A 12,837-nucleotide genomic window follows, 5' to 3' on the forward strand; every position below is an offset into this window, starting at 1 on the left:
GAAGTACCCAGTACCAGTCAGCTTGAAGCACTTGCCTTTTTTTTTCCTAGTTAAATTTCAGAATTAGGTCTTCAATAACTATCTAGCTGAATACATTACTGAAAAAGAATTCTTGATGCAAAACATCTGACAGCTTATTGCCCAGACTTTGCTTGAAGACCTTCAATGAAGGTTTTAATGGTATAACACTATGGCCTGGTTTTTGGAATTAATGATTTGACTTTGGGCTAGAGGTGGAAGGGTATAGCTTATTCAAATGAAAGGGATCAATTTTTCCCCTTTAATTAGAAGAGTGACTGGCTTGGTGGAGAAAGCTGACAGTGCTTGGTCACCTTCTCCCTTTGCCAGTCTATTTACCCCTCAGTTTTTGTCCTTGAATCACATTTTTAAAAAACGTTTTATTTATATTTTGAGGGTTTAAAAAATTATTGGCATTTCCTAATGTCCCCCCAAAGAAACAAACTTAAAGAACTCGTCAGCCATGTTTGACAACAGCATTCCGTATCTATCTTCCTTTAGTTTTTCAGTGATCCACAGAGTGAAGATGACCCAGTTGGCACTCCAGAAACATTTATTGAGGGATTTTCTCATTTAGACATTCCCTATACTGGTGAAATCATAGGTCTAGTACCAATCCAGGCCCTATCTCTAGCCTTGCTTTATGAAAACATTTAGCTTTTAGATATTAACTAATTGATTTGGAATGAAAAGTAGAGGTGGCAAATAAACAAAGGCAACAATTAATAAATAATATATAAAGGAATACATTTTAAAAATAAATGGGTGAAGGAACCAGAAAGTCTTGTTCAATGAGTTTTAGGATAATATATATTTAATCAAGTCCTTAATTTATGAATATTGTAATAACAAATTCTCATATATAAAATTTCTAGTATAGGTGTGCCTATGTAACAGTGATGGTGAACCTATGGCATGAGTGCCAAAGAGGGCATACAGTGTTCTCTGTGGGCATGTGGGCCACCCCTCTAACCCCCACTCCCAGAGTTTGTTACTAGAAAGGCAGAGGGACTCAGATAGAGCTACTCCCCTCCTCCTCTCCATGGAGCCTGACAACATTTTTTCACACACACCCCTCCCCCCCTGCCCAGCAGCCCAATGGGAGTACACAGGGGATAGGTGGGCAGCTCACAAGCAGCAGAGCTGGAGGGGAGAGGAGGAGAGTGCTCAGGCCACTCCCCTCCCCCTCTCCACACACACCTCTCATCATCCTCCCCTCTGTTTAGCAGCCCAATGGGAGAGCTTCCTCTCCCCTGTCAGGTATAAAGGGGTGGGGCATATTACAGCACTTGGTCTCTGGTGGGGAGGCTGGCATGGCATTAGGTCTAGGGGGTGGGGTGGGGGTGGTGCCTGGCACTCCATCTCTAAAAGGTTTGTCATCTCTGCTCTATAATATTTAATATTTGTATGATGCTTATAGATAAAACTCTCCCTATTTTCAATAATTTTTATGTATGATTCAAGAAAATAATTTTATTCTATTCAACTCACAGAAATTGTCCACCTATCTCAGTAGTGTTTTGTAAACTTTCTCGAACTATTTAAGTATGAGTAGCCATTGTCCTTTGTATATTTTAATTTTTACTCATGAGCTCCACTAATATCCATTTTAGAAATCTATCCTTAAATACCTAAATGGCTCTGTGATCCCACTGATGTGAGTACACTCTAGAATTGCAGTGGGATCATAGTGCCATGTGTGGTTCTTGGGTATGACTTTACGTGAAACCTTCACCATCCAGCATGCTTATCGCCTTCCTTTAGTTCCTCGAGAATCCATGTGTGCAACCCTAAATTCCTGAGGATTATTCAAGCAAGTTCTGACAAGTTTTTACCATTTTGAAAGGACTTCAACAAGTCTCAATAATAGGCTATGTCTGATACCTCTAATATCTGAGCACCAGCCCTGCTAAGAATGGAGAAGCTGCTAGGAATTTAATTATTTGGTTGTGGCAACCTGCAAAACAAATGAAATTACAAAATGGACTTTGGGGGCAGCTGGGTAGCTCAGTGGATTGAGAGCCAGGCCTAGAGACGGGAGGTCCTGGGTTCAAATCTGGCCTCAGACACTTCTCAGCTGTGTGACCCTGGGCAAGTCACTTGACCCCCATTGCCTAGCCCTGACCACTCTTCTGTCTTGGAGCCAATACACAGTATTGACTGACTCCAAGACGGAAGGTAAGGGTTAAAAAAAATGGACCTTGGACTTGTTGGGGTCTTCTTCTTCTAAAATAGCAAGTGGTAGAAAAAGGCAAGGGGTTTGCTAAGACTCCCACATTTTTTTAGACCTTCAAAAACATCAGTTTTCTCAGCTATTTACTAGATGTGTGACCCCTGGGCAAGTCACTTAACCTCTGTTTGCCGTAATCCTCTGGAGAAGGAAATGGCAAACCATTCCAATATGTTTACCAAGAAAATCTCATGGACAGCCTTGGCATGCTATGTGGTCCGCAGTCATGAAGAATTGGACACCACTGAACAATAATAGCAAATGGCTTGATTGTTATAATGCCAGCTTAAAGATCCTTGTCCACATTAAATGTCTAATAAAGTTTAGTTCTCACTTTTTTCTTTGTTAATCTTATATCATGGTCTTATATTTAAGATAATAGTTTAGTTTATAGGAATTGTTTATCCTAACTGTTAATTTACAACCTCCTATAGGACCACTATATTTACATCTTTCTCTTGGGGTTATTAATAATTACTATCTCTTATTATAATTCAATTCTAACTTTACTTCATAGTGGTTACTATAAATCAGTTTAGTTTCTCTTTAGCCTTGTCCCAGGGGCTAAGTTTCATTTGGCAAATTGGTGGGGAAGCTAGTCTTGTTCTTTGCATCAGCCCAAAAGGTGATATGATTTATTCCTGTAAAGGAGAGGGAAGTTAATTGAAGAAGTGAGGATAGGTAGGATGGAGATTATGAGAATTTGTTCTTGTGGGTCTTAAAAAAAAATGTGTTTTCAATAAAAACACCTAAAGATTCACCACACAAAAATACCACAATATAGTGGTTTTTTGGTGCTTAATTTAACTATATCTTTGAAGAAATTTGGTGAGCTTTATTTAGAAATCAAAATATAATAAATATTAATAGTTACAGCATATGAATATTTAAATTTATATATTTTTTGCACATAAGTATATGTAAAGGTTGTACAATACCTAAGCTTCTTTGGCTTTTAAAATTTTGTTTCTAAAGTCTCATGTATATATTCTTTAATATTACTATTTACCAGCTTATATATTTTGTTAACTTTCTATTAGGATTTTATTGAGGAGACTCCCAGGGCATTTGGAACAGGAATTATTTTGAGGCTTAATTCACAACTAGAAAATTCATAGTTTATACATACACTTGAGGAAAATTATATTATCTTAATATAGTGTTAATTCAAAGTAAAGCCCACAATCTATCTTTTTAGTTACAGAGGGCTTTTCTTCAGTGCTTATCTCTTACTCTACTTTAACCTGAGACACTAGCTATTCACATGTTAAAATTATACTGGATTTCATTAAGATCTCAGTATATAATTTATGAAATGGTTAAAGATATATTTCTAAGTATTGGTTATCTTAGCTGGGTATTTATAGAGCTCTCAACCATTAAGCAACTTTATGGGGGCTATGTAAATAGAACAAAACCAGAAACTTTGTATTTTAATTGTAAATGATGTAGTATATTGCACTTCAGCTGAAATTTAACTGTAGGGCCTGCTAACCTTTTGCATTGTTATAAATTCAACTCTTAGTGAATGACTTCCTTTTGTTTCTGTAACTGATATTGAACTTTTTGATGCCACGATCATGTGTCTGAGTCTTAAGAGTAATTTTACAAATTTTACACTAGTCTTAGAGTATTGTAGATAGAATTCTACATTTATACAAATAAAATACAAAATGATTAGAGAGGCACACACTGTGTTGTATGAGTTGCAGGGAAGACTTTATAAAGAAAGTGGCATTTGAACTGGACTTTTAAGGTTAGGATTGAGAGTCAACGCAGTGTAAGAATTGATAGAATTAGGAAACTGTGGGTTTCAATCCTGTCTCAGATAGTAATTCACTTAACCTTATTGGTCTTTAATTTCCTCATTTCTGAAATGAGGAGTTGGTCTTTAAATAAAGCCCTTTTATAGTGATCCTATAACTTCCACAAATAAAAAATTGTCGAGGCAGGGAGGAAAAGATGCAATGCCTGAGCAAAATGCATTGAATATGAGATGGTGAGTAGTCTATTTTGGCTATAGTACAGAAGGTATGATGGAAAGTAATGAATTCAGGTGACTAAGGACCCTGGGACACTGACCAGCTTTTCTGCAGACATCCAGCTCAGTTTACTTGTTATTTGTTTCATAGAACCTTTTCTGAAAGAGTTCTGTCTGTTTCACAAATGGGAAAATTCTGGAGTTACAGATATGACAGAACCCTTTTGAGAATAAGAACCACCAGGTAATAAATCTTAGGGGGAATGCAGAGCTTGAGCATCCCTGTATACCCACAAGGAGAGAGGGCCTAGATATATGCCAGCCTCTATCACAGATATTAGAATCTTTGTCTTCTGCTAGCAAACTAAGGCTGTATAACCTGCAGAGGAGACCAGAAAGTTACAGAAAATAATTTATTGGAAATTGGAATAGAATGAAGAAAGGGCACCTGGAGCTCTATGAGGAGTTGTGGTGTCTTTTGGCCTAGGACAATTTGATTCCCACAGGTACCCCTTAGAAGACTCAAAGTTGCTTGAGGTGTGTCTAATTCCTTCTCTGCTCTCCACAAATTGAAATAGGCATTTGGCCCAGAACATTGGGATGAAAGTTAATCAGCAATATTTGAGGCAAATAGGAGAGTTCCTTTCTTTGAGATCATAAATAATGGTTTATAGTATGCTTATCAATTTTGTAGATGACACAAACCTTGGGCTGAATTTATTAACAAAATTTAATAGAGGTTAATGCAGATTGTTATAGTTGTGTTTTAAAAGTCCATAATTGCACAAGTACAGAATAGAGAAGGCATGACTAGATACATAGTTCATATGGAAAAGATTTGGGTCTTTTTTGCAGATTATTAGTTCTGTATGAGTCAGCAGTATTACATGATAGTTAATGGGATGTTAGGTCACATTTCAAATTTAATTCAATTGACATTATTTGCTGCTATATTTAAGGCATTGTCTAGAACTAGGAAAGAAATACTCATACTTGATAAGAACTCATCCAGATTTTTGTATCTAGGTCAGAATACTGTTATCTTTAAAAAGACAGTGACAGGCTGGAAAATCATGAGAGAACTGGAAAACATTTCATCAGGATTTGGTTTAAGGGACCAATTAAAGCAAAAGTTTAAGGATCTTTAGACTACTTCTTAGGAGAATTGAAGGTGGATGTGAGCTTTCTTTCATGGATTATAATGTGGAAGGATTTGCTCTGTTTGGCCAGGAGGTATATATAACTAGGACCAGTGAGTGGAAGTTGTAAAGAAGCCAATTTGAGCTTGACATAGGGGAAAAATATAATAAGTAGAAAGTGAAATGGACTGCTTCAGTAAAGTTCCCCATGATTAGTGTCCAAGCAGAGACTGATTTGGGGGAGTATTATAGAGGGGATTTCTTTTCTTAGATTTTGTGGATATCAATGCATGTATCTCTGGGCTGTTTATCTCTTATTGCTTGCTTTGACCACATGAGTATCTCACCTTTTTGAGCATGTATTTCCTTTGCAATTTTCCATATGCCTACTTTCTCATTTTTAGTTCTCATACATATAGCAAGGACATTCCTTGATGAATATATGAAAAGGAATAGATAGGCAGTCTTTCACACATGATTTTCTATATTAGGCCACACACCTTTACTATTTCATAATTGATTGAAAGGTGCCAAGAATCCCACTGTTTGATTCCAAAAAGAGAAAAACAAAAAACCCAAACCAATCAAATTGACTCGATAGCACCGAATTCAGCTTTAAAGGCCTTTCTTATGCGTATATTAATATTACTCTAGTGTCCTTGATAAATGCAACTATAAAGATAACTGTTCACCAGCCCTCTGATTATGAATGTCAAATGAAGCATAAAACAGGGAGATGTATACTTGCCCTAGGTATTCACTACTGTCATGGAGTTTGTCCTGTGCAAGGGTCCAAATGGAAGAGGGATTCCCTCGAGTTTAATTAAAAAATAGTCTGACTACTGTCTCAGCTGTGTAGTGTCATTATTTTCCATAAGCAATGAGACAGAGTCAAGCTTGTGCCTCTATTTCTCTATTCCCTTGCCTTCACTCAGAAAAACTACAACAATGAGAAGGCTGTAGAGGGTTAGAAACCTGCCAGATGTGTTTTTGTTCCATGATATTTTTGTCCTTTGTAGCACCTTCCTGCTCTGGGGAGTCCCCACAGCTCCAAGAGCATTGGGGCAGAGAGTGTTGATGAAAAAGTCCCTCTTCGGGGCTAGTGGCCCCCTTTCCTAACTGTTTACCTCAGGAAGGTTCTGTCACTGAGCTGTATCCAAGGACACAAAGACTTTGAATCAGCCAATCACAAAGTTCCCAGGAAAGGGAGAGATTTCTGAGAAGAGTATGCTTCAGTAGTTTTCTGCTGAATTAAAAGAGGTGAGAATCTATAATTCTCTGGGCCTAAATGTAGCATTATAAAACAATCTTTTATTAAACAGCCATATATGATTTAGTACCACAGTTAGTTTTTAGGAGCTTGTTTCACTTTCATGGTGAGAAGAATTGGAGAATTTGAACATAAGGGAATTTTAATCTTGCTCTTGGTCTTTATCTTCAAATTCTGATTTCTCTTGTTTTATCTTTTATTCAGTTCCAGATTAATAGAAGGAATATTATGAATTTCTTAATCACTAACTCAGAGCCTAGTTCTTGTCTTCAAAATATGTATCCCTTTAAGAAAATCCTTTGGGCTTATTTATGTACTAAGCATCATTCTTTTTCCTTTTTTATTTGTTTGTTGGTTACATTAAAATTCCCAGGTATTACCCTCCCCCCCCCACTAGAGAATGCATCACTTGCTAAAAAAAAAAAAGGATGTTCATACAAATTGTCTTTTGTATTTCTGTTTATCAGTTCTTTTTCTGGAGGTAGACATTCACAAGTTATTCTTCAAGCATCAATTGTGTACAATTGTGTACTACTAATATTATCCTAATAGAAAATTTCCAACCTATAACTTATTTTAAAAACATAACATGGAAAGTGGGTGGCAGTGTTTGGATAGCCTGTGAGTTTATTCACTGGTATTTGCACACTTGATTAGACTGACAGCTACATTTGTGTTTGCTCCTGATTTGATAGACTTTTATTTATGTGTTTTTGCACATTGTTGACATCTTCAGCTGTACCCAACAGACAATAGGACATTGACTGATAAGTTTGCTTTTCTTTCAACTCTCATTTGCAACTTTTATGCTTTGTTCTCTCAACCATTCAAAATCTTAATGTAATTTTTTTCTTTTAAATTATATATAGGATCATGGATTTTCCTGGACACTTTGAACAAATCTTTCAGCAACTAAACTACCAACGACTTCATGGCCAACTTTGTGATTGTGTCATTGTGGTGGGGAATAGACATTTTAAAGCACATCGTTCTGTGTTGGCAGCATGCAGCACTCATTTCCGAGCCCTTTTTACTGTAGCTGAGGGAGATCAAACTATGAACATGATCCAGTTGGATAGTGAAGTGGTGACAGCAGAAGCCTTTGCTGCTTTGATTGATATGATGTATACCTCTACACTTATGCTTGGGGAAAGTAATGTCATGGATGTTTTATTGGCAGCTTCCCATCTTCACTTGAACTCTGTTGTTAAGGCCTGTAAACATTATTTAACTACAAGGACGCTGCCTATGTCTCCCCCAAGTGACAGAGTTCAGGAACAAAATGCACGAATGCAGCGGTCTTTTATGCTCCAGCAACTGGGACTGAGTATAGTGAGCTCTGCATTAAATTCTAGCCAGAGTACAGAGGAGCAACAAACTACCATGAACTTATCAATGAGGAGTAACATAGAACAGCGTACTACTTTTCCAATAAGGCGCTTCCACAAGCGGAAACAGTCTTCAGAGGATCGGGCCAGACAGCGCATGAGACCCACTCTAGACGAGTCCATGATTTCAGATGTGACACCAGAGAATGGCCAGGCAGTGGTTCATTCTCGTGAGGAGTTTTTTTCACCAGATTCTTTGAAAATTGTGGATAATTCTAAGTCAGATTCAGTAACTGATAACCAAGAAGACAATGCTATCATGTTTGATCAGTCATTCAATGGACAAGAAGATGCGCAAATGCCTAGTCAATCTGACAACACTGCCGGGAACATTTCCCAGATGTCTATGGCATCTCAGGCAACTCAAGTGGAAACCAGTTTTGACCAGGAAGCTACTTCTGAAAAAAATGGTTTTCAGTGTGAAAACACAGAGGTTGGCCTCAGTGAGAAAGACCACATGAGAGTGGTGGTTAAATCTGAACCTTTGAGCTCTCCTGAGCCTCAGGATGAAGTGAGTGATGTGACCTCTCAAGCAGAAGGCAGTGAATCTGTGGAAGTGGAAGGTGGAGTGGTCAGTGCTGAAAAGATAGAGCTGAGTCCAGAAAGCAGTGATCGTAGTTTTTCAGATCCACAATCCAGCACTGACAGAGTAGGGGACATTCATATTCTGGAGGTTTCCAATAATCTGGAACACAAATCTACTTTTAGTATTTCAAGTTTTCTAAACAAGAGCAGAAGTAGCACCTTTAGTGCCAATCAGAACAATGATGACAACATTCCAAACACTACTAGTGACTGCAGAATGGATAATGACACATCTTATTTAATGAGTCCAGAGTCGGGTCCTACAAGTGGTCATTCCTCTGCTGCTGTCTCTCATGTGGAGAATCCTTTCAGTGAACCTGCAGACTCACATTTTGTTAGACCTTTGCAGGAAGTAATGGGCCTTCCCTGTGTGCAGACTTCTGGTTATCGAGCAGCAGAACAATTTGGGATGGATTTTCCTAGATCCGGTTTGGGAATACACTCTCTCTCCAGGGCAATGATGGGTTCCTCTCGAGGGGGAGCCAGTAATTTTCCTGGCTACCGTCGAATAGCTCCAAAGATGCCAGTTGTGACCTCTGTTAGGAGCTCTCAAATACAAGATAACTCGGCTAATTCGCAGTTGTTAATGAATGGGCCTACTTCCTCCTTTGAAAACGGGCATCCTTCCCAGCCTGGTCCCCCTCAATTGACCAGAGCATCTGCTGATGTTCTGTCAAAGTGTAAGAAGGCCTTATCAGAGCACAATGTCTTAGTTGTAGAGGGAGCTCGAAAATATGCCTGCAAAATCTGCTGTAAGACATTTTTGACCTTAACAGACTGTAAGAAGCACATTCGTGTACACACAGGTGAGAAGCCCTATGCCTGCTTAAAGTGTGGTAAGAGGTTCAGCCAGTCAAGCCACCTGTATAAACATTCCAAAACTACTTGCCTCAGGTGGCAGAGCAGCAATCTACCTAGCACTTTGCTCTAATCCTATTCTTCCCTCTGATCAAAATGAAGTCAATACCAATTTCAAAAGAATTTTTAACAGAATTATTGGCAGATACTTAACACTATTTTGTTTTAGGTTTCTGGCTGAACAGTGGCTCTTATACGTTGTGTAATTAGACACAGGCACTTGTGCTAATAGGTCTTTGAGAAAAATGCAGAACTTGGGAGGAAAAGGGATGTAATCCCTGAAACCAAGTTATTCCTTTAGGATTGAGTTAATGGGGAGAGAGTATTTTGATCCTAAAAGTGGCACGTTTTAAGAAGGAAAAACTAAAGTGCAAATTTTTTAAAAGCAATTTTTGTAAAAGTGTGTGAAGCATTTAAATAAAATACCTATACATTTAAGTTTGGTATATTATGTGTCTGAACAATGATGCAAAGAGCTCTTAACTGTTACTAATGGCGACTGTGTACCTATATAGGGGAAAAGCCCTTGGGGATACTTCTGTCTGCCACAAAATGCTTTAAAGTATATTATGACAATAGTTCTAGGGGTTCAGAATGTACTGTATTTTTTATTTTAGGTTGTCGCAGTCATAGACACTGCGCTATGATGGTGCTGAAATCGAGTCCATAGCAAGCATTCTTTTGGACTATTTAGATGTATATACTTATACAGCGAGGTTATTTGGATGTTTGAGCAATTTTTCTTGTTTTACAACAAAATTGTATATACAGTATGTACTTGTATTGAGTGATAAGTGAAGTACTGTTTCTGTATGTGCTGTTAGCAGTATTTTAACCAACTTGTATTTCAGATGTTAAAAATCCATATACACACACATGCATACACATGTGTGCGTGTGTGTATGTATGTGTGAATTTAAAAAGAATTAGTCTTTGTCTACTTTATTCTAATAACTTGTAATTATGTTTTGTGGAACTTTCTTTTTTATCAGAAGATGACTTTTTCCAGATGTTAACAGTCACTCTAATCCCAACTATTGTGTTTTTTGTTTCTTCCAGGCTTTGAGTTTCCATATGTGAACCTTTACAAATTTGATATTACTTCTTAGTTATGCTCAAAAGTCAATTTATTTTTTGTGGGAAGGGATATATTAATTTGAGAAAAGAGCCAAAACTTTTGTTTCATTTTCCTTCAAAACCTCCCCACCTCCAAAGGGCCAAGAAAATGTTTAAGAAACATGTTTCAAATGTAGGTATAACCTTGTTTTAGAATTCATTATTTCCCAAAACTTTGTTTTATAATTGATATTCTCCAAACTCTAAAGAAAGGTTAGGCATCTTATGGCATTGAGTGGCATATTTGACAGTTGCATTCTGTCATTTACCAGTCTCACCACATACACGGATTACTTTTCTCTTTTATCCTCACTTGCCTGCCTTCTTTTCTCTCATTTTCTTTTGCTGTGTGCCTGTGCCTCAAGGCTATCAGTGGTAACTATGGATATTGGTCAGCCCTAGATAACATTCAGAGCCAAAAAACACCACCTCTAGAGAATGATCTCAATGATCTTATGTTAGGGTTCCCTAGAGGTATGTATTGCTTTAGTACTTCATTAGGCAATGCATAGACAGACAAGGTTCAGCATACCAGGATTTTTGGATATGTTAAATTGTGTGTAATTTGGGCAAACACTCCAGAATCACTGTGTTTAGAATAGAGTAAATTGACTTAGGGCAACCTTGAAACAAAGATAAGTTTAAATATGATGTATATAGAAAACTTCTGGGCAGTTTAATGCACCTGAACATATTGACCCCTCCTAAATAAGAGTTTTGATTTTCCTGAAGGCAAAAATAATACCAGTATCATTGCATTAAGCTTCCAACAGTTGTTAGGCTTTGAGGGATAAGCTGCCATACAAGAAGAATGCATATTTCTTTCTTCAAATCACTATTAAGAAATGCAGCCGATTAGGCCCTCACTTACTTTTTGACTTGAATTTCCACTGTAAGTAGGATTAAAAACATTTCCAAAGATGGTAGACATACTATTCCATATCATTAAGATAATTATTCTCAGTTTTATCTTTTGAGGATGTGAATTATATTAGAGATGCTTTTTTTTAAAACAAATCCCAAACAGTTAAGAAGGTTTCATATTAGTATCCCTTCTTTAACATACATGCTATATAAGGATTAAAAGTTTGTTAGTTATCTTAATGGGAATTTTTAGAACTATTAGAAATATTAGAAGGTTTTCTATTTGAATTTTTAAGTGGCATAAAGGAATTATTCTGATTGGTTGGCCTTAATTTGTAGCATGGTACAGTGAATTAGAGTGCTGATCTTGATGTCAAAAAGACTTGGGTTTAAATCCCATCTCTGATTACTTATCAGTTGTTTGATTATGGGCATCATTGTTCTTGGCAATTCTCTTAGTATTTATCTGAGAGAGAAATGTGATCAGGTTTGGTGGAAGGGGTTCCTAACTCAAAAAATATATAACTTTAGATAAATTGTAGCATTTTTGTTTGCTAACAAGTTTTGAGTTTTGCAAAACCCAAACACTAAAGGGTAAGTTAGCGTAGTAATTATTAACTAAGTTATCCCCAAATGATTTCAAACCATTTTTTAGTCATTTTGCTCAATAATTTCTGTTTTAGGTTCTGACTCCTTGGAGATATGCCCAGTTTTCTTAACTTCATTTTTAGAGGTCCTGCCTGCTTGAGACACATGCTTTATTCTATTGTTTTTTTCATTGATCAGTATACCTGGTTTTAGGTTTGAAAAATCCATTTGCTACTTTGGCTTTATGATGGGAGAGTGAAGTGTGGGCCCAGGTGCTTTCATAAGATTCTTAAAAACATAAGGTTTTCTGCTGATTGGCCAATTCAGATATACATAAATTAGAAGTATGGAGTTCTCTAATTATTGAACAGTGTTTATGCCACTGGAAAGGCTGTAAAATGGAATTGGGTTCTTGGGAAGAGAAAAAACCCCAGTGGGAAATTTGAATAATGGGAGAAGAGATTGGACAGAAAGAACCAAGACACTGTGTTTAAGCTTTGGTGCTGGTACTAATTTTAAAATAAAATTTTCAAACAATTTATGCCTCTTTGGTTTCCTCTTTTTTTTCCCCTAAATTTTTTTTTCTTTAGAGGAGTGAGTATAAAGTTTTCTTTTTTCTTTGCTGTTTTCTATTCCTCCATATCTCCAAGAATGAAATGAGGTTCTTCTCTCTCCTTCCTTCCTATGTTATAGTTTCCTTGTTGATTTCATGTTAACTGTATTGAATCTGTCTTCAGTTAAGTATTAAGAGAGAGAACAAATTTAAATTTTACAAGATGAGATTTGTAATTAAGTAGGTT

The 12,837-nt window shown here is 36.9% G+C and overlaps 1 protein-coding gene across 10 annotated transcripts in view; it reads left to right on the forward strand.

The window, feature by feature from the left end:
• ZBTB5 (zinc finger and BTB domain containing 5) overlaps nt 1–12,574 on the forward strand; it is a 41,161-nt gene extending 28,587 nt beyond the window's left edge. For 9 of the 10 annotated variants that reach the window (XM_056806708.1, XM_007498006.3, XM_056806709.1 and 6 more), the window contains one exon: nt 7,508–12,574. In XM_056806708.1, coding sequence (XP_056662686.1) covers nt 7,508–9,542 — 2,035 coding nt within the window. In that variant the 3' untranslated portion in view covers nt 9,543–12,574. Of the gene's footprint in view, nt 1–3,193; nt 6,629–7,507 lie in introns of those variants that run through there. The other variant, XM_016423811.2, reaches the window with a different exon arrangement.
• Nucleotides 12,575–12,837: the final 263 nt, after the last annotated feature.

The sequence above is a fragment of the Monodelphis domestica genome, chromosome 7 (assembly GCF_027887165.1).
Source record: "Monodelphis domestica isolate mMonDom1 chromosome 7, mMonDom1.pri, whole genome shotgun sequence".
NCBI lineage: Eukaryota > Metazoa > Chordata > Mammalia > Didelphimorphia > Didelphidae > Monodelphis > Monodelphis domestica.